Source organism: Heloderma suspectum, chromosome 2 (assembly GCF_057233095.1).
Source record: "Heloderma suspectum isolate Gila_16-S chromosome 2, 16-S_ref, whole genome shotgun sequence".
NCBI classification, from domain to species: Eukaryota; Metazoa; Chordata; class Lepidosauria; order Squamata; family Helodermatidae; genus Heloderma; species Heloderma suspectum.
In genome coordinates, this window is record NC_139459.1 from 368,311,761 (window position 1) to 368,332,318 (window position 20,558).

The 20,558-nt window shown below is 44.2% G+C and overlaps 2 protein-coding genes and 1 pseudogene across 2 annotated transcripts in view; all 3 read left to right on the forward strand.

Moving 5' to 3' along the window:
* The first annotated feature begins 386 nt into the window (after positions 1-386).
* On the forward strand, positions 387-6,526 carry LOC146355955 (uncharacterized). The gene is made up of 5 exons (XM_084831133.1): positions 387-902; positions 1,088-1,256; positions 1,660-1,730; positions 2,099-2,225; positions 4,131-6,526. Exons 2-5 carry the CDS (start codon positions 1,208-1,210, stop codon positions 4,343-4,345), a joined length of 462 nt encoding a protein of 153 aa, XP_084687259.1. The 5' UTR covers positions 387-902; positions 1,088-1,207; the 3' UTR covers positions 4,346-6,526.
* Positions 4,410-5,129, forward strand: LOC146355956 (uncharacterized; annotated as a pseudogene).
* Positions 6,527-18,664: 12,138 nt separating the features above from the next.
* The window catches only part of LOC146355957 (uncharacterized), a 75,393-nt gene continuing 73,499 nt past the window's right edge, over positions 18,665-20,558 (forward strand). Inside the window, exon 1 of the mRNA XM_084829988.1 lies at positions 18,665-18,785. Within this exon, the coding sequence (XP_084686114.1) occupies positions 18,681-18,785 (105 nt within the window). The 5' untranslated portion in view covers positions 18,665-18,680. The remainder of the gene's footprint in view (positions 18,786-20,558) is intronic.

The following is a 20,558-nucleotide window of genomic DNA, read 5'->3' on the forward strand; positions in this document are numbered from 1 at the left end:
AAGAGCTGTGGGCCCCACGGTTGGCTCCTTAGAGGAGGAAAGGTGGGATATCGACAGGGTTGGCTTGAAGTACTAGCCTGGTAGCCATAGTCAACCAGGAATTGCATACAGGGAAATGAACAGAATTCCATGCAGATGAATGAGAGGGTGAGTGCACGACAACCCAGATTGCATAGGTTGCATATTCAAAATGGTGACTGTATGGTGCGTTCACACATACCACAGCCTCATTGTGGGCTAAATAACCCACGGTCGGCTGTTGTGCGAACAGCCCCTTTGAGTCCTGGCATTTATCTGCCTTTAATTTGGGGGCAAGACCAAGTTGTAGCTGGAGTCGTGCATGCTTCATAATAATTCCTGAACAGAACCATGTCTTTCCTTTACAGACTTTTAATAGCACTGGCTCGTTTGGCAATCTTTGCCCAGATACAGAAGAAGGAAGAGTTTCTTTTGCCCACTTGGAGGCTTCTTTGGAACATGGATTAAAGATGGCCGAGCAAAACTCAGCTGGCCCAGAAGCAGGAAGAGGCCCTAATACCGTGAAGACCGAGAGCAGAGGGGAATTCTAGGAAAGAATGGTCCAGAAGGTTGTGGGTGAGGACATGGTCAGCTCAGATGTGCAGCTCCAGTGTTTCAGGCAGTTCTGCTACCAGGAGACTGAGGGCCCCCGAGAGGTTTGCAACCAACTCCATAATCTTTCTTGCCGGTGGCTGAAGCCAGAGTGACACACTAATAAAGAAATCTTGGATCTGGTGATCCTGGAGCAGTTCCTGACCATCCTGCCAGGGGAGATGGTGAGCTGAGTGAGAGAATGTGGAGCGGAGACCAGGGCCCAGGCGGTGGCCCTAGCAGAAGGCTTCCTCCTGAGCCAGGCAGAAGAGGAGAAGCAGGAAGAGCAGCAGGTGAGAGCATTTCATCCAAAAGGACAAGAATGTGAGGGAGGGTATCCTAAAACTCTGTACTAATTGGCCAACCCATTCTAGAAATCTCCCAAGGAAAGATGTCCCATACCTCATCATTTTTACCTCTTTCATTCATTTTCTAATCCTTACTCATTCCATCTCTTGTATCTTCATTGCTCTTCCAGGCACAGAGTCTGTTTGCAGAAGTGGGACCTGATTTCCCTGCAGCTGAGAAGGATCCATCAGACACCAGACAGAGACCCTCACAAAGGGGGATCAGGCAGGAGGGGGACAGACATGCCACCATGCTGAGTAAGGATTCATTTGAGGTGGCTGAATTTCAACCTGGAGAATGTAAGAGATCCTTGGGCTCCTTTTATGTCCCCTATCCTGATTTTTTTTTTCTGTTGAAGATGATTGTCTCCAGCCTATTCCACGATCCAAAACTATGTTTAAATTTCAACATTTGAAGACTTTATACATGGAAATCAACAGTTTGATTTGTGGCCAAGAGTCCAAATGGGGAAATATGCATTTTTACCCAACTGAACTGTTAAAATGGAAACTAAAGACAAGACATCTTGTAACACCCAAGCGTACTTAGACTTGCATCACTGCAGGTGCAATTCTGTGCATCTGACTGGGAATTAAGTCTTTTTGAGGTCCAAGAGCTTATGTCCCAGGAGTTTAGGAGGGTAATGTCAGTCTCTGGGACTAGCATATGCTACTGTCTTCCCATCATCTTTGCCTTTTGCAGGGGCAGCAACAATGCCTGGAATGTGTACTGAGCTATCTCTTCTTCTTTGTGGTGGAGTGGAACCGGATCAGGTAGGGAGAAGGATCACTGGGAACACAGGTAGGGAGCAACCTGGGTGCCTCCATCCCCTACTCACCTCCTAGGGCCAGAATATATCTCTCTCCTTCTGTTTCCTTCTGGCAGAACTAAGGAGATCCTAAGGAAAGCCCTGCTGGATGGGACTAAAGGCCCGTCTACTCCAGCATCCTGTTTCTCACAGTGGCTGACCAGATGCCTCTTGGGAAGCCTCAAACAGGACAGGAAGGCCACAGCCGTTTCTTGCTTTTGTTCCCCCAGCAACTGCTTTTCACAGCAAGCAAGTTTCAGTCCTGCTTTGTAATCCCCAGCCACCTCACTTTAAGTGATCCTCGAGAAGGAAGCACTTTCTTTTTTCTTCCAGGGCCTGGTGACTTTTGAGGAGGTTGCTGTGTGCTTCACGGAAGAGGAGTGGACACTGCTGGATCCTGACCAGAGAGCCCTGCACAGGCAAATCATGGAGGAGAATTGTGGGATCATGGCCTCTCTCTGTAAGGTTTGCTATTTGGCTGCTTAATAACAGTATCGGGTTCGAAATTGAATCATGATGATATCAAGAGAATATCACCATTTTGGGGAGATATCCTGTGTTGTTCATTTATTTAGCATTTTGAGGCTGCCTTTTAGCATGCAGTCCTCAGAAGGCAGTGTTCACAAAGAAAAGAAGTTACGTTAAGTTATAATAAAAACCAGTGGATTAAACACTATGTTATGACAATGGCTTAAAGACAGAGGCCTCAAACATAACATAATCATTTCCACAAGACACATTCACACAGCTCAGAGCCTCAAAACCCAGCAGCATCAAAACACTGATTAAGAAAAGGCAGAACAGGCACATTTTCAAGGCATAGATGAAGCCCTGCCCTGCAGGGGCCCTGTGGAGTTTGATTGCATATTTCAGCACCTCCACATCCCTATCTACCAGGATTTGTCTATTTTTATTTACAAAAACATTTATAATCCTGCCTCTCCATTAAACAACAATCCACACAGGAGCAAATGCTAGTGAGAAATCAGTACAGAAGATTAGAAAACCACAACAGCATCAAATACCAATCAAAACAACAGTCAGCATCCGGTTAACAAATCGTCACAAAACATTAAGAGCCGCAAGAAATGAAAACATAGAACTGACCTATTATAGAATCCCAGCAGCCAGTCCCCCAAAATGCGGTCATTTTACAGAACCTATACCCAGCTGTTAGTCTCTTTCTCTCAAACCTCACTCTCTCTTCACACACTGACACCCAGATTACATTCTCCTTAGCTGCCGTGGAGTGATGGGAAAGAGAATGGCTTCTCTCTGTCTCAGTGCAACAGAACTCCAGGGTTTGCCACACTCTGAAAAGCAGGTGGAATCCTGCCAATCGTGGGTAGGCCAGGAGACCAAGGAGGGTTCAGTAGCATGGACCCAGGATAGTACCGGTCCAACAGCTTTTGATTATCTTGGTAATGCTAGATCTGAATTTATGTAAGTAGCCTGTAGGACTATCAGGTAAAATGACTTTGCCATTACTGTTCCCTCCTTGTGAAGGGAATAAAGTCCATGGTTGCCAAATTTCATGGGGCCTGCATTTCCTGCTCTAATGACGAGCAGCCTGATAGCAAGTCTGTGACGTAGACTAGGCCAAGAGACTAGGTCAAGTCTGTGACGTAGACTAGGCCAAGAGAGTGTAACTGGCCCAGAAACAAAAGTAGGTATCATTTCTTAGCTGAAAGCTGAACCCAGGCCTCCATGGTCCCAATCCAATGAATTTTACCACACCAACAGTCAGTTAAGGGGAGTCAACAGAGACAATTAAACACATGGTAAGAACGGACAGGATTATTTAGTAATGATGCCTCCTGTTAGGCAATTAGCAGAGTAAAAACAAAAGGCAAAACAGAATGAGCATTTACCAGTCCCACATGCACACGGGCTAGCTTAGAATAATAAAGGAGACCACATCCTTTGTGAATGAAGGAAAGAAAACAGATTTACTCACAAGTATTCTTGCATATACAATGCCAGTACAGCATAGAGTTTCAAAAGGAATTTGTGCAATCGATTTTGTGATCCATTACACTGGCAGGAGCGAGAGAGTAAACACATGTGGAAATCAGAGAGAGAGTGGGGAGGAAGGAAGGGAAGGAGCCAAAGGAAGAAATCTCAGGAAACCACACTGTACACTATAGAGATCTTAAAGCTAGCTGTGGTCAAAATTCCCATGAACTAACTACATGCAACACTGCCCCATTCCAATAACTTGCAGACAAGGATGCAGTACTCCCAACAAGAACTGCATCCCATTGAAGTCTTTTCAGTTCTTCCTTTTTACAAAAATTATTACGGGGCTCAATTAGTTGTTTTAATGCTAACTCGGGCTTTTACCAATTTCTTCTCTACATTCCAGGGCATGACAGATCGGAAGGGAAGGAAAAGAGAGAACCATGTGGGTTGTCACTGAAAAGAGACAAATGCATAAACAGCAAACAGCAGAGAAAGAAAACTCAAGTACATCAGAATATGAGGAATCATTCCTTTGTTTCTCAGGGCAATGGCTACCATGATATCACAATCCAAGAAAAAATACATAAGACAGGAAAAGAATGGGTTCAAGACATGTAGGAAAACTCACAATTCTGAATCTAATATTAAAGATCATTGCAAAATTAACACATTGTAGAAACTATATAAATGTCTGAAATGTGGAAAGAGCTTTAGTGAGAAGAAAAATCTCACTTCTCATCAAAGAACTCACACAGGGGAGAAGCCATATCATTGTTTGGAGTGTGGCAAAAGCTTCAGTCATAAGGGAACCCTCACTTTGCATCACATAACCCACACAAAGGGGAAACCATATCATTGTTTGGATTGTGGAAAGAACTTCAGGCATAAGGGAGCCCTCACTTCTCATCAAAGAACTCACACAGGGGAGAAACCATATCATTGTTTGGAGTGTGGTAACAGCTTCAGGGAGAAGGAACATCTCACTCAGCATCAAAGAACTCACACAGGGGAGAAACTATATAAATGCTTGGAATGTGAAAAAAGCTTCAGTCAGAAGTACTCTCTCACTAAACATCAAAGAACACACAGGGGAGAAACCATATCATTGTTTGGAATGTGGAAAGAGCTTCAGTCTGGAAATAATTCACTCAGCATCAAAGAATGCATGTAGAGGAGAAACCATATCATTGTTTGGAGTGTGGAAAAAGCTTCAGTCAGCAGTATTCTCACTGAACATCAAGGAACCCACACAGGGGAGTAACCCTATCATTGTCTGGAGTGTGGAAAAAGCTTCAGGCATAAGGGAACCCTCACTTCTCATCAAAGAACTCAGACAGGGGAGAAACCATATAAATGCCTGGAGTGTGGAAAAAGCGTCAGTCAGAAGAAACATCTCACTTGACATCAAAGAAATCACACATGGGAGAAATGGTAAAATTCCAGTTTTTGAGAAGCTCATATATTTTCATCGAACTTTCATGAAAACAGATGCATTTGCTTTGGGCTTACTGCGGAAGGGAGCCTTTCACTGGTTTAGTGAGATTCTAAGCAGCGAATCAAAAGTTATTAAAGTTTTCCTGCCCCATTAAAGTATGGCAGCAACTGCTGTCAAAGATACATTGTGCATAACTACAGTGCTGCTGGTACTCACTCTTTTCAGATGGATTCTGTGCTGCAGAGGAAATCTAGTGGAATCTATGTGCAATGCCTATTCCTTTAGTTATGAAATGTGACTTCATGGGGTCAGACAACACTACATGTTCCTACATGACAGCTACTGATCTACGCAACAAGCAGGCATGGGTCAACTCACATCTCTAGCAAAATTCTAAGGCATCTTTGCTGTTTTCAGGCACTTGAACCTCTCCATCTGACTTTGGGCCTGAAAGGATTGTGCATTCATTTGGTGGGGGTGGGTGGGTGCTAATTTGTAATCAAGCATAATTTTTGACGTTTCACAACATCCTTTTCCTTCCAGTTTGTATAGCTTCAGCCAACGTTTAATTATTATTATTACATTTATATCCTACCTTTTTTTTCCTTTTGCAGGGAACCCAAAGTGGCTTACATAGTCCTCCCCCACCCCCCATATTTTCCTTACAACACCCTGTAAGGTAAGTTAAGCTGAGTCAGTCACTGGCCCAAAGTCATCTAATGAGCTTCATGGCCGAGTGGAAACTAGAACCCTGATCTCCCAAGTTCCAGTCCAGCATTCCAACCACTGCACCACACTGCCTCTTCCGTGATCAATAAACCTGGCGGTTTAAGACCAGAGTTAATCTTTTCTCATGTTAGTTCGAGCTCTACACCGTGAGAAAATTGAAATCTGAGGCTCATGCCTTAACTGATCTGCCCCATGATCAGTGATGATGTGCAATGTCACAAATTGTGTTTTCTTACAACCTACCTTCCGGGCACCCACACTTTTCTTTGGTCTTTCAGACCCAGATCCAGATGGAAGGATGGAGTGCCTGGGACCAGCAAAGGTGCCTCACCTTGTCCTGGTCCTGTGTTGCCTTATGAAACATCTGAGCTTTACCGTACTGCTGGAGTAATACTATGTGTGTGTATGTGTGTAGGTGTGTGTAACATTTTATTAAAAGTACACATATGTTACAGTAATAACAAATCATCACAAAAAACCCAGTAAAATTCATTCACCCAGATTTGGGATCCGGTATATCAGTGATGTCTTTGATATATTAAAAGGGATTTATCCAGAACTTCTTTAGATGCTCTGGAGGTCCGTATGGAGAGTCTGTTTTGTTTGCAAAGGTAATAAAGTTGTGTCATAGTTTCAAAGGTGTCATTCTCATTTATTCCTCTTGTTGCTCTAGATCTATTTGTTAACTTATCTCTTCCTGCAGTCTTCCATATTCTGTTGATCCAACCACCTATAGTTAGGTTTTCCAAGTATTTCCATTTTGTAGCTATTTCCATCTTTGCAGCAACAAGTAAAATGGTAATTAAGTCTTATGCAGCAGGGATTAATTATCCTTTTGAAAAACATGTAATAATAGCAATTTGCCACACAGTGATCTTTTGATTAGTTGTTACATCTATCAAATCAACTACAACTTTCCAAAAATGATTTACTTTGGGGCATTTTAGCCATAAGTGCAATAGGGCACTCTTTTCTCCACATATTCTCCAGCAAAGTAGAGATATTTTTGTATTGATTCTGTTGAGTCCAACAGGATACCAGTGCCACCTATAAATCGTTTTCAGTATATTTTCTTTTATTTGTGCTGAGATAATTTTATATGTGGGAGAGGACCATATCTTGTTCTAGTTATTTTCAGATATTACAGTATCTAGGTTGTCTTCCAATATTAATTTGACACCAATTTGTTTATTAAATTGTGCTTCTATAATCTGTTTATATAGTTTGGATGCTTGTTTTTTGTTTCATTTGTCTTTGCTATGCATAAACCTTCAAATAATGCTAATGTTCTAGGAGGACCTTCTTTAGTATCATGTTAGCAAATGAAATGATTTGAAATTCTTGGAACCAATTATGTTTAAGATCTTGTATTTTTTCTATTAAATGAACTATATCAATAAGCTTTCCTTTTGTAAACAAGTCCATTATTCTTAGTATTTGCTTATTTTCCTAACTTTCAAACTGTTTTATTTTTTCCATAAAATAAAATTTGGGGTGGTATTGTTGTTGTTGTTCAGTCGTTCAGTCGTGTCCGACTCTTCGTGACCCCATGGACCATAGCACGCCAGGCCTTCCTGTCCTGCGCTCTCTCCCGGAGCGTGCTCAAGTTCATATTCATTGCATCCGTGATGCTATCTAGCCATCTCATCCTCTGCCGTCCCCTTCTCCTTTTGCCTTCAGTCTTTCATCAGGGTCTTTTCCAGGGAGTTTTCTCTTCGCATTAGGTGGCCAAAATATTGGAGCTTCAGCTTCATTATCTGTCCTTCAAATGAGCAGTCAGGGTTGATTTCCTTTAGGATGGACTGATTTGACCTCCTTGCAGTCCAGGGGACTCGTAAGAGTCTTCTCCAGCACCACAGTTCGAAAGCATCAATTCTTCGGCGCTCAGCCTTCCTTATAGTCCAGCTCTCACAGCCATACATTACTACTGGGAAAACCATAGCTTTGATTAGACGGACCTTTGTCGGCAAGGTGATGTCTCTGCTTCTTACTATGCTGTCTAGGTTTGCCATAGCTTTCCTCCCAAGGAGCAAGCGTCTTTTAATTTCATGGCTACAGTCACCGTCTGCGGTGATCTTGGAGCCCAAGAAAGTAAAATCTGTCACTGCTTCCATTTCTTCCCCTTCTATATGCCAGGAAGTGATAGGGCCAGATGCCATGATCTTCGTTTTTTTAATGTTGAGTTTCAAACCAGCTTTTGCACTCTCCTCTTTCACCCTCAACAAGAGGCTCTTGAGATCCTCTTCGCTTTCTGCCATTAGGGTGGTATCGTCTGCATATCGGAGGTTGTTGATAATTCTCCCGGCAATCTTAATTCCGACCTCTGATTCATCCAACCCGGCATTTCTCATGATGTACTCTGCATATAAGTTAAATAAGCAGGGTGACAATATGCAGCCTTGTCGTACTCCTTTCCCAATTTTGAACCAATCGGTTGTTCCATGTCTGGTTCTTACTGTTGCTTCTTGACCCTCGTACAGGTTTCTCAGGAGACAGGTAAGGTGGTCTGGTACTCCCATCACTTTAAGAATTTGCCACAGTTTGTTGTGATCCACACAATCAAAGGCTTTAGCGTAGTCAATGAAGCAGAAATAGATGTTTTTCTGGAATTCTCTTGCTTTCTCCATGATGCAGCGAATGTTGGCGATTTGATCTCTAGTTCCTCTGCCTCTTCTAAACCCAGCTTGTACTTCCGGTAGTTCTCGGTTCGCATACTGCTGAAGCCTAGCTTGTAGGATTTTGAGCATCACCTTGCTGGCATGTGAAATGAGCGCAATTGTGCGGTAGTTTGAACACTCTTTGGCGTTGCCCTTCTTTGGAATTGGAATGTAAACTGACCTTTTCCAGTCTTGTGGCCACTGTTGAGTGTTCCAGATTTGTTGGCATATTGAATGCAGCACTTTAACAGCATCATCTTTTAGGATTTTAAATAGCTCGGCTGGAATACTGTCATCTCCGCTAGCTTTGTTGTTAGTAATGCTTCCTAAGGCCCACTTGACTTCACTCTCTAGGATGTCCGGCTCAAGTTCAGTGACCGCACTATCATGGCTATCAGGGACATTCAAATCTTTCCTGTATAGTTCTTCTGTGTATTCATGCCACCTCTTCTTAATCTCATCTGCTTCTGTTGGGTCCCTGCCTTCTTTGTCCTTTATCATGCCCGTCTTTGCACAAAACGTTCCCTTGAGATCTCCAATTTTCTTGAAGAGATCTCTAGTCTTTCCCATTCTGTTGTTTTCCTCGATTTCTTTGCATTGTTCATTTAAGAAGGCCTTCTTGTCTCTCCTTGCTATTCTCTGGAACTCTGCATTCAGTTGGGTATATCTTCCCCTTTCTCCCTTGCTTTTCGCCTCCCTTCTTTCGTGAGCTACTTGTAAAGCCTCATCAGACAGCCACTTGGCTTTCTTGCATTTCTTTTTCTTTGGGACGGATTTCGTTGCTGCCTCCTGAACAATGTTACGGACCTCCGTCCATAGTTCCTCAGGCACTCTGTCTATCAGGTCTAATCCCTGAAATCTATTCCTCACCTCCACTGTATATTCATCAGGGATATGATTTAGGTCATACCTGAAAGTTTTAGTGGCTTTCCCTACGTTCTTCATTTTAAGCCGAAATTTTGCAAGAAGCAGCTCATGATCTGAGCCACAGTCAGCTCCAGGTCTTGTTTTTACTGACTGTATGGAGCTTCTCCATCTTTGGCTGCAAAGGACATAATCAATCTGATTTCGATATTGACCATCTGGTGACGTCCATGTGTAGAGTCGCCTCTTGTGCTGTTGGAAAAGAGTGTTTGCTATGATCAGCATGTTCTCTTGGCAAAACTCTATTAGCTTTTGTCCTGCTTCATTTTGTACACCAAGGCCATGCCTGCCTGTTATCCCGGTGATTTCTTGACTTCCTACTTTAGCATTCCAATCCCCTATGATGAAGAGGACATCTTTTTTTGGTGTTAGTTCTAGAAGGTGTTGTAGGTCTTCATAGAACCGATCAACCTCACCTTCTTCGGCCTCAGTGGTTGGGGCATAGACTTGAATTACTGTGATGTTGAATGGTTTGCCTTGGATTCGTACTGAGATCATTCTATCATTTTTAAGATTGTACCCCAGTACTGCTTTTCCCACCCTTTTGTTGACTATGAGTGCTACTCCATTTCTTCTAAGGGATTCTTGCCCACAATAGTAGATATGATGGTCACCTGAATTAAATTCGCCCATGCCTGTCCATTTGAGTTCGCTGACTCCCAAGATGTCGATGTTCAATCTTGCCATCTCATGTTTAACCACCTCCAGCTTACCTTGATTCATTGATCTGACATTCCAGGTTCCTAAACAATATTGTTCTTTACAGCATCGGATTTTCTTTTCACCGCCAGACACATCCACAGCTGAGTGTCCTTTCGGGTTTGGCCCAGCCGCTTCACTCTTTCTGGCGCTACTTGGAAATACCCTCTGCTCTTCCCCAGTAGCATATTGGACACCTTCCGACCTGAGGGGCTCATCTTCCGGCGTCATCTCTTTTAGCCTTGTGATACGTTCCATGGGGTTTTCTTGGCAAGAATACTGGAGTGGGTTGCCATTTCCTTCTCCAGTGGACCACATTTTGTCAGAACTCTCTGCCATGACCTGTCCGTCTTGGGTGGCCCTGCACGGCATAGCTTATGGCTTCACTGAGTTACGCAAGCCCCTTCGCCACAACAAGGCAGTGATCCATGAAGGGGTGGGGTGGTATAAGATTGGCCTAATTGGTGATGGACGCGGGATACATTCTTTAATCCAATATTTCCAAGCTTTCAGAGTATTTGCAAGAAAAGGGTTTTTAATTTTTTGCAACTCTTTTGTACTTCTCACTTTAAAAAACATTATTCCAAAGGCGTGGAGTTTCATGCAGTTCCATGCTTACCCATTGTATATGTGTGTCTCCTCTTATTATGTGTACCAACTGCTTGATTTGAAAAGCCACAAAATATTTTTATTTATTTTATTTATTTATTTATTATTAAATTTATTAATCGCCCATCTGGCTGGTCACCCAGCCACTCTGGGCGATGTACAACATACAATAAAACAGTTTAAAACAATAAAATTCTACAATAAAAACATTTTCTAAAATACCCTAACCCACCCCAAATGCCTGCCTGAACAACTACGTTTTTAATGCACGACGGAGGCTCATTAAAGAGGGGGCATGACGGAGTTCCCTAGGGAGGGAGTTCCACAGAGTGGGGGCCACCACAGAAAAGGCCCTCTCCCTCGTCCCCACCAGTCTAGCTGTCCTGGCTGATGGGACAGAGAGAAGGCCATCCGAGGCTGATCTTGTTAAGCGGCCTGTCTGGTGCTGCTGGAGGTGCTCCTTAAGATAGGCTGGGCCGCAACCATATAGGGTTTTAAAGGTCAAAACCAACACCTTGAATTTGGCCCGGAAAACAACTGGTAACCAGTGCAACTCCTTCAGTACTGGAGTGATGTGATCTTGCCGGCGGCTGCCTTTAATCAGGCGAGCCGCCGCGTTCTGTACCAGCTGCAGCTTCCGAACCGTCTTCAGGGGTAACCCCACGTAGAGCGCATTAGTCTAAACGAGAGGAGACCAAGGCATGTACTACCGATGGGAGCAGATGGTCGGGAAGGAAGGGGCGCAGCTGCCGTATCAGATGGAGTTGATACAGCGCTGTCCGGCTCACAGCTGACACCTGAGCCTCCATGGACAGCTGGGAGTCCAAAATGACCCCCAGGCTGCGGACCTGGTCTTTCAAGGGTAGCCGTACCCCATTCAACACCAGGTTAACATCCCCCAGCCTCCTCTTGTCTCCCACCAAAAGTACCTCGGTTCAGCTTCAGCTTATTCCTCCCCATCCAGCCACTCACCATCTCCAGACATTTAGACAGGGATTCTATGGCCAACCTTGGTGAAGATTTGAATGAGAGGTAGAGCTGCGTGTCATCCGCATATTGATGACACTGCACCCCAAACCTCCTGATGATAGCCCCCAGTGGCTTCACATACATGCTAAATAGCATCGGGGAGAGGATGGAACCCTGTGGCACCCCACAAGTAAGTAGCCATGGGTCCGAAACCTCCTCTCCCAGTGCTACCCTGTGATACCTGCCAGAGAGGAAGGACCGGAACCACCGCAATACGGTGTCTCCAACGCCCAACCCCTCCAGGCGGTCCAGGAGGATACCGTGGTCAACGGTATCAAAATCCGCTGAGAGGTTGAGGAGAACAAGGAAGGAGCATTCGCCCCTATCTGGAGCCCTCCTCATATCATCTACCAAGGCTACCAAGGCGACCAAGGCCATTTCTGTCCCATGCCCAAGCCTGAAGCCCGACTGAAATGGGTCTAGATAATCAGTTTCTTCCAAGTGTGCCTTCAACTGCACCGCCACCACCCGCTCAATCACCTTGCCCCAAAATGGCAGATTTGAGACTGGGCGAAAGTTGTTCAGAACTTGGGGATCCAAGGAGGGCTTCTTTAAGAGCGGTCTTATCACTGCCTCCTTGAGGGCTGATGGCATCACTCCCTCCTCAAGGGAGGCGTTCACCACCGCCCTGATCCCCTCAATATGATTTTAAATGTGGTATTGCTAAGCCAGCTCTGTCTGTTGCATTGCACATAGTCATTTTGGTGAATCTCGATTTTTTTTCTCCCTTCCCATATGAAATGTTCTATCATTTTTTGCCAGAATGAGAATTTAGATACTCTGGGCATAATTGGTATAGTTTGAAATAGGAACAGAAATGTTGGTAATATAGTCATTTTTACCGATGCTATTCTTCCTAATATTGAAAGTTTGAGTTTTTCCCAAGCTTTAATTTGTTTCTTATCCAATTGGTTATATGTTTATAGTTTCCTTGTATTATTTGATTTGGATTTTTAGTTATTATAACTCCCAAATATTGAATTCCAGAACGATGTAGAGAGAGACCAGATATCTTTTGAAGTTCATACTGTTGTTTGATAGGTATATTAAAACATAATATATGAGCTGCAGGTACGATTTGTGGTTGCTTTCAAAGTTGAAATTCCTGAATGAAACAGGGTGGGTGGTAAGGTGTAGTTTGTGACAAATATTGGGATCCATATTGCCCAGCCCAATCTGTTTAAGCAGCTGGGAGATTCCATGAAGAAATACATCAAATGAAGAAATGCATTCTGCTGTGGAATCCTGGCTGTGGGATATACTCCCCTTGGAGGCCCAATTGGCACAGACACTGGTTTCATTTTGGCATCAAGTTAAAACATGGCTTTTTACCAAATCCTTTGAGGGCTAATTGGATTCCCCGAGTTTGTACAGTGTTTTGACTGTTTTATTGTTTTAGATTTTAAATTGGTATTAGCTAGCTTAGGGCACAATCCTATGTATGTTTAGACAGAGAAAAGACCTACAACTCCCAGCATCCCCCAGCCAGCATGATTTAGTATATTTTTAGCTATTTAAATTATTTGTTTTACACTGTTTAAATTGGTTTTATCTGTACGCTGCCCTGAGATATTAATGATATTGGGCGGGATACAAATGTTATAAATAAATAAATAAATAAATATCAAAAGATATTCTGCATTAGGATTCCATGATTTTATTCCAGCACCCAATCCAAAATTACAGTCCTGTGGGAATCTTGTGGTGATTGTTAACATTCTGGGAAACATCTGTGCCAGGATGTAGAGTGCCAGATTGCAGATGATGGAGGTTCTAGGGTCAAAACTGGTCAGCGTAGGAGGTCACGGATTGCAATAGACCCAAGATGGATGTGTTAGTTTCTTGCTCCCACTCCTACCCATCATTTATATACTTATACCTACTCATGGCAGATGTAATCAATTTCTTTTTGAGAAATTGCAAAGCAGAATGAAGCAGAGCCTTGATTGGGCCCCAGAAAAAGATTTAAAGAACTATTTCTCTATTTTCTGTGAAACGCAGGAAGATTGCTCCATGGCACTTCATCAGTTAGACCTGAAATTGGTCAGGATGTCTTTGCAGCTGTCAGAAATGGAAGCCACAGCTAAATCGGCCATGGAGCTTAGCCTTAGCTGGAATCAACAAATTGATGGACTTAAAAATGCAACCAAGATGCTGCAGGATACGGTGGAGGATTTGAAAAACTGTAGTAGATGCCAGAATATCTGTACCTGCAGCCTGGCTGAAATTGAGGAGGGGAATGTGATAACTCTGTTGGAGGCTTGGCTGGCTGAAGTTGACCCTGAGCTGCCCATCAGCAACACAAATGTTGACAGGCACATTACACTTTGGTCCCAAGATGCAACACTGCAGACCAGCCTTGGGATGTGGTTGTGCAATTTGCTAGTTACTCCAAAAAGTGCCATGCAGCAGCACACCTGGCACAGTTTTATAGATCTAGACCAGGTGGTGCTGCAGTCTCTTGGTCTTACCGGAGGACCCCTGGCAGAGGTGGTCATCAATCTGGAAAGAAACATTCTTACAGAATTGGCTCAAGAGCAGGACGGTGTTGAATCCACCCTGCTTGACCTGGATTTGGGACGCTTATTTGAAGATTGAAGTCACCCCACATTTACCAGCTTGCTGGCAGAAGAAGGCAGGGCTTTGGCTGATCTGGAAGATGCACCTGTGGAAGAAAGGCTGCAGCTGTAGAGATGTAAGGATCCCCTATCCCCTCCACACCACAGCTCACCATATTCAGCAGGGTCTCCTGACCCTTTGACCTCGTTCACATGATCACAGAGGGGAACTAAGCCACAGTGGCTTATTTCCGCTCCCCCCATTCATGTGCCAGATGGATTTGCATCATTACTCTCAACAGTACAGTCCATAGTGTTGTGGGAACCCAGGCAGGGTGGCTTATTGCTGTGGATAACTAGCCACCCAACATCACAGTGATCCAAATATACGCCCCAGCCACAGATGCTGAAGAAGCAGAAGTAGATCAGTTCTATGAGGATCACTACTACTACTAGATAATACACCAAAAAGAGATGTTATTTTCATTACAGGAGACTGGAATGCTAAGGTGGGTAGGCAAACAACACCTGGAATTACAGGCAAGCCTGGTCTGGGAGAACAAAATGAAGCGGGACATAGGCTGATAGAATTTTGCCAAGACAACTCACTGTGCATAACAAACACTCTCTTCCAACAACCTAAAAGACAACTTTATACATGGACTTCACCAGACGGTCGACACCAAAATCAGATTGACTACATCCTCTGTAGCCAAAGGTGGCGGACATCTATACAGTCGGTAAAAACAAGACCTGGAGCTGACTGTAGTTCAGATCACAAACTTCTTATTGCACAATTTAGAATCAGGCTAAAGAGAATAGGGAAGACCCACAGATCAGTTAGATATGAGCTCACGAATATTCCTCATGAATATGCAGTGGAGGTGAAGAATAGGTTTAAGGGACTAGATTTAGTAGATAGGGTCCCGGAAGAACTATGGACAGAAGTTCACAACATTGTTCAGGAGGCGGCAACAAAAACGTCCCAAAGAAAAAGAAAACCAAGAAGGCAAGATGGCTGTCTGCTGAGACACTGGAAGTAGCCCAAGAAAGAAGGAAAGCAAAAGGCAATAGTGATAGGGGGAGATATGCCCAATTAAATGCAAAATTCCAGAGATGAGCCAGAAGAGATAAGCAATTATTTTTAAACAAGCAGTGCACGGAAGTGGAAGAAGATAATAGAACAGGAAGGACAAGAGACCTCTTCCAGAAAATTAGAAACATCGGAGGTAAATTCCAGGCAAAAACGGGTATGATCAAAAACAAAGATGGCAAGGACCTAACAGAAGCAGAAGAGATCAAGAAAAGGTGGCAAGAATATATGGAAGATCTGTATAGGAAGGATAATATCGGGGATAGATTTGACGGTGTGGTCATTGAGTTAGAGCCAGACTTCCTGAAGAGTGAGATTGAATGGGCCTTAAGAAGCATTGCTAATAACAATGCAGCAGGAGATGATGGTATCCCAGCTGAACTGTTTAAAATCTTGCAAGATGATGCTGTCAAGGTGATGCATGCCATATGCCAGCAAATTTGGAAAACACAAGAATGGCCAGCAGATTGGAAAAAATCAACTTATATCCTCATACCAAAAAAGGGAAACACTAAAGAATGCTCAAACTATCGAACAGTGGCACTTATTTCACATGCCAGTAAGGTAATGCTCAAGATCTTGCAAGGTAGACTCCAGCAATTCATGGAACGAGAATTGCCAGATGTACAAGCTGGGTTTAGAAAAGGCAGAGGAACTAGAGACCAAATTGCCAATATCCGCTGGATAATGGAGAAAGCCAGGGAGTTTCAGAAAAACATCTATTTCTGTTTTATTGACTCTTCTAAAGCCTTTGACTGTGTGGATCATAACAAATTGTGGCAAGTTCTTGGTGGTATGGGATACCAAGTCATCTTGTCTGCCTCCTGAGGAATCTGTATAATGACCAAGTAGCAACAGTAAGACCAAGTAAGACCAAGTAAGACCAAGTAGTAACGGTAAGCAAGGGTGTGGTGCTGGAGAAGACTCTTACGAGTCCCCTGGACTGCAAGGAGGTCAAATCAGTCCATCTTAAAGGAAATCAACCCTGAGTGCTCATTGGAAGGACAGATCCTGAAGCTGAAGCTCAAATATTTTGGCCACCTAATGCGAAGAGAAAACTCTCTGGAAAAGACCGTGATGCTGGGAAAGACTGAAGGCAAAAGGAGAAGGGGATGGCAGAGGATGAGATGGATAGATAGCATCAATGAATATGAACTTGAGCACACTCCGGGAGAGAGCGCAGGACAGGAAGGCCTGGCGTGCTATGGTCCATAGGGTCACGAAGAGTCGGACACGACTGAACAAGAAGCAACGGTAAGAATGGACCATGGAACAACGGACTGGTTTAAGATTGGGAAAGGAGTACGGCAGAGTTGTATACTCTCACCCTACCTATTCAATCTGTACGCAGAACACATTCTGCGACGTGCTGGGCTTGATGAATCCAAGGCTGGAGTTAAAATCGCTGGAAGAAACATTAACAATCTCAGATACACAGATGATATCACTTTGATGGCTGAAAGCGAGGAGGAGCTAAGGAACCTTATGACGAAGGTGAAAGAAGAAAGTGCAAAAGCTGGGTTGCAGTTAAACCTCAAAAAAACCAAGATTATGGCAACCAGCTTGATTGATAACTGGCAAATAGAGGGAGAAAACATGGAGGCAGTGACAAACTTTGTATTTCTAGGCGCAAAGATTACTGCAAACGCTGACTGCAGCCAGGAAATCAGAAGACGTTGACTTCTTGGGAGGAGAGCAATGACAAATCTTGATAAAATAGTTAAGAGCAGAGACATCACACTGACAACAAAGGTCCACATAATTAAAGCAATGGTATTCCCCATAGTAACCTATGGCTGTGGGAGCTGGACCGTAAGGAAGGAAGATAGATGCTTTTGAATGGTGGTGCTAGAGGAAAATTCTGAGAGTGCCTTGGACTGCAAGAAGATCAAACCAGTCCATACTCCAGGAAATAAAGTCAGACTGCTCACTTGAGGGAATGATATTAAAGGCAAAACTGAAGTACTTCGGCCACATAATGAGAAGACAGGGCAAGTGGAAGGCAAAAGGAAGAGGGGCCGACCAAGGGCAAGATGGATGGATGACATTCTGGAGGTGATGGACTCAACCTTAGGCGAGCTGGGGGTGGTGATGGCTGACAGGAAGCTCTGGCGTGGGCTGGTCCATAAAGTCACGAAGAGTTGGAAGCGAATGCACAAATAAACAACAACAAACTGCTTTACAGAGGCATACTGCTTTGATTCTTTAGGCAGCATGTAGTCATCAGGACTAGTAGCCATTGACAGCCTTATCCTCCATGAATTTGTCTAATCCCTTATAAAGCCATCCAAATTGGTGGCCTTTTAGTGCTAGTGAATTACATAGTCTTACATGTGCTGCCAGGAAATACTTCCTTTTATCTGTCTTGAATCTCCCACCATTCTGCTTCATGAGATGACTTCAGATTCTTGCATTATGACAGAGGGAGAAAAATGTCTCCCTATTCACTTTCTTCACAACGTGCATAATTTACTACACCTCTATCATGTCTCCCCTTACTCACCTCTAAGCTAAGGGTGGTCACACCACAGACTTGTATAAATCTGGCAAGTATGTGTGCATAATACTGCAACCTTCTCTCTCTCTCTCTCTCTCTCTCTCTCTCTGTGAAACAATTGGGAGCCAGAAACCCTTTCTAACTTTCTAGTTCCTTCTTTCCCAAGTTCTCCAACAACACTGCCCTTGCCTGCTTGTAGTTCTTATTTCCCATAAGAACAAGGGCTGTACACAAACCTTCCTGTACACAAACCTCCTCAATTTGCTGCCCTCCAGTCGTTTGGGATTGCAACTCCCATCAGCACAGGCTAGCATGGTCAGTGGTGCTGGATGATATCCAAAAGACCTGGAGGGCACTGGGTTGGGGAAGGCTGCTATACACTGACCTGGGAGTAAGCTCCATTGAACTCAATGGGGCTTACATCTGAGTAGATGCATATAAGATTGCACTGTAGTTTCCCCACCCGCACTCCTTTTGGTTTCAGAGGCTTGGGCTGACTTCTGGAAGCTCCTGTGGCCTTTTGAGCCTCCTGGCAAGAACACCCTTTAAACAGAAAGCAACGTTTTGCAAGCAAAAACAAAACACACACCGGCTGAGCGCATGATGAGTCCTTCCCCCTGCTTCCAGAGGTCGAGAAAGGGGATTTTATAGTTTGGCCTTCTAACGGTTAAATGAACTGAACTGAATTGGGGAGGAAGGGAGGGGTTCTGTCCTCCACAGGAAATGCTCCCCCCCCAAGCCCCTTCCTGTCCCTCCTTCTTGGTCCAGAGAAAAGAGGTCTTTGAGCTTCCTCCGGGTGCTGCGTCGGTGCCTCCTGTGTGGAAGCGGGTGAGACCCCTGCCTTGTGCACTGGGGCGAAGGGGGTCCCTGGGCTGCAGGGGAGGGGTGGGGCATGGAGTGCAGGAGGGTGAGGAGGGGGGGGGAGATGCCCAAATTCGATATAGAGCAAAGATGGAGGAGGGGTCCGCTGATTGGAGGGGCTGAGAAGCGCAAGCTGGACCCTCCCCCTATTTCACCCCATAGGGAGGTGGCCGGAGCACTTGATAAAATGTAGGATTCGCCCAGAAGTTTTGAGAGCCTCTTTGTTTCATCTTCTTGGGCCTCTTTGATGGGGGGGGGGGGTGTTAAAAAAGAACTGCAGTGTTGAGTCAGTCAATCAGGCCGATTCATTGATTATACTACGGCGCACTGATGGACATCATTGTTCTCCTTAACCGGGCACAGTTTCCCCCCTCCGCCTACATGGGTCCTGTGGTGCATTTCCGCATGTGGCTGAGATGCCCCCAGGTTCCCCCCTTGACTGGACTCTCAGAAGAAACCAAAGCTGGGCTGAGGGAGATGAGCTGATCCCCACCCCTCACCCCCAGTACACACAGGTGCAGCAGGCCCTCCCTCTGGGCAGAGTGAGGCAGCTGCCTCAGACAGCTGATTTCAGGACCAGAAAAGGCATAAAATGCTTCTTATTTAATTGAGCCTTACTGTATTTTTGTTGCCAGGCAGGGGGAGAAGTGCTTGTAGAGGGGTTTTTGTTGTTTTGCCTCCAGTGCCATGTTGGCCGAGTTTGGGGCGGCGGGGGGGGGGAGCATTTCCTACAGGCAGCAAAATTTCTCAGGCCAGACTTTTGTTGCATGAATTTGTGATGCAGGACAGAGAAATGCTTGGAGGGGAGTCCATTCAAGCAAGACAATAACTATTATTGTTCTTATTATTAAGGAGAGAGAAAAATGGGGGGGAAAGGCACTAAAAAGCCTATACAGAAAAGAAGAGATTGGAAAAAAAGATCAACAGAGCAAAACCAGTCAATCCCATTTGCTGTGGGGCATAAAGCTTGTGGTCTCATCAAAAGCAGGACATTGTCTTGTTTGGACTTTTAACCTGTTCCAGTTAGGCAGCTCTTAGATGTGATGTTTTTAAATTAAATTTTAAGAATAATACCTACGCAAATGAACAAACTAACAAACATGAGGGGCAATTTACAGCAAATCAGAGACAATATATGTTTCATCAATGATTGAAAGTAGATCAAGTTTATTCATCTAAAAGAGTATTTCCAGAGAGCGTCATGCATATTCGGTGGGTTTTGTTATTTTATTTCCTTTCTAACGTAGCCTAGGAAACAGAACCAAGAGCTGGCAAAAGTGTCTTGAGTCCTGTTTTCTGATAATTCCTTAATTTAGCTAGTGAGTCTTTCAGCTAGGATGACTGCCCATAGGTGGCCATACCAAAGTTCTAAGATTAGTAGATTGTCGTTCTTCCAGTTCTTAGCTGTGATGGATAGGAATGGAGCCTCTGCCTCAGAAAATCAGGGAGAATCAGATGCTGAGGATTTTTAAAAGGGTATTTAATATAAAACAAAATATGTCTAATTTTAAAAACTATGTGTTCAGCAGAATTTATGGGTGACAAGACTAATTTAAACACTTTGAGGGAGTTTTGTGTAAGAGAGGCTTAAGGAGAACATGACAGCAGCGGAAGGTGTCATGGGGAAGGGTTGTGTCTGGGGGCTTTGGATGAGGAATGGGCAGGGCCTCAATGGAAGATGGAGAGGGGGAGTTTGCTTGTGGGGGAGGAACGTTTAGAGATGGACCTGTGTGTATGTGT

Bases quoted from the DNA above. Each gene is read 5' to 3' on its own strand.
- LOC146355955 (XM_084831133.1), top strand. From the start codon at position 1,208: ATGCTGAGTAAGGATTCATTTGAGGTGGCTGAATTTCAACCTGGAGAA. The intron at 1,731-2,098 runs GTAGGGAGAAGG...TTTTTCTTCCAG, and splicing joins GTGGAGTGGAACCGGATCAG to GGCCTGGTGACTTTTGAGGA. The intron at 2,226-4,130 runs GTAAGGTTTGCT...TCTACATTCCAG, and splicing joins TGGGATCATGGCCTCTCTCT to GGCATGACAGATCGGAAGGG.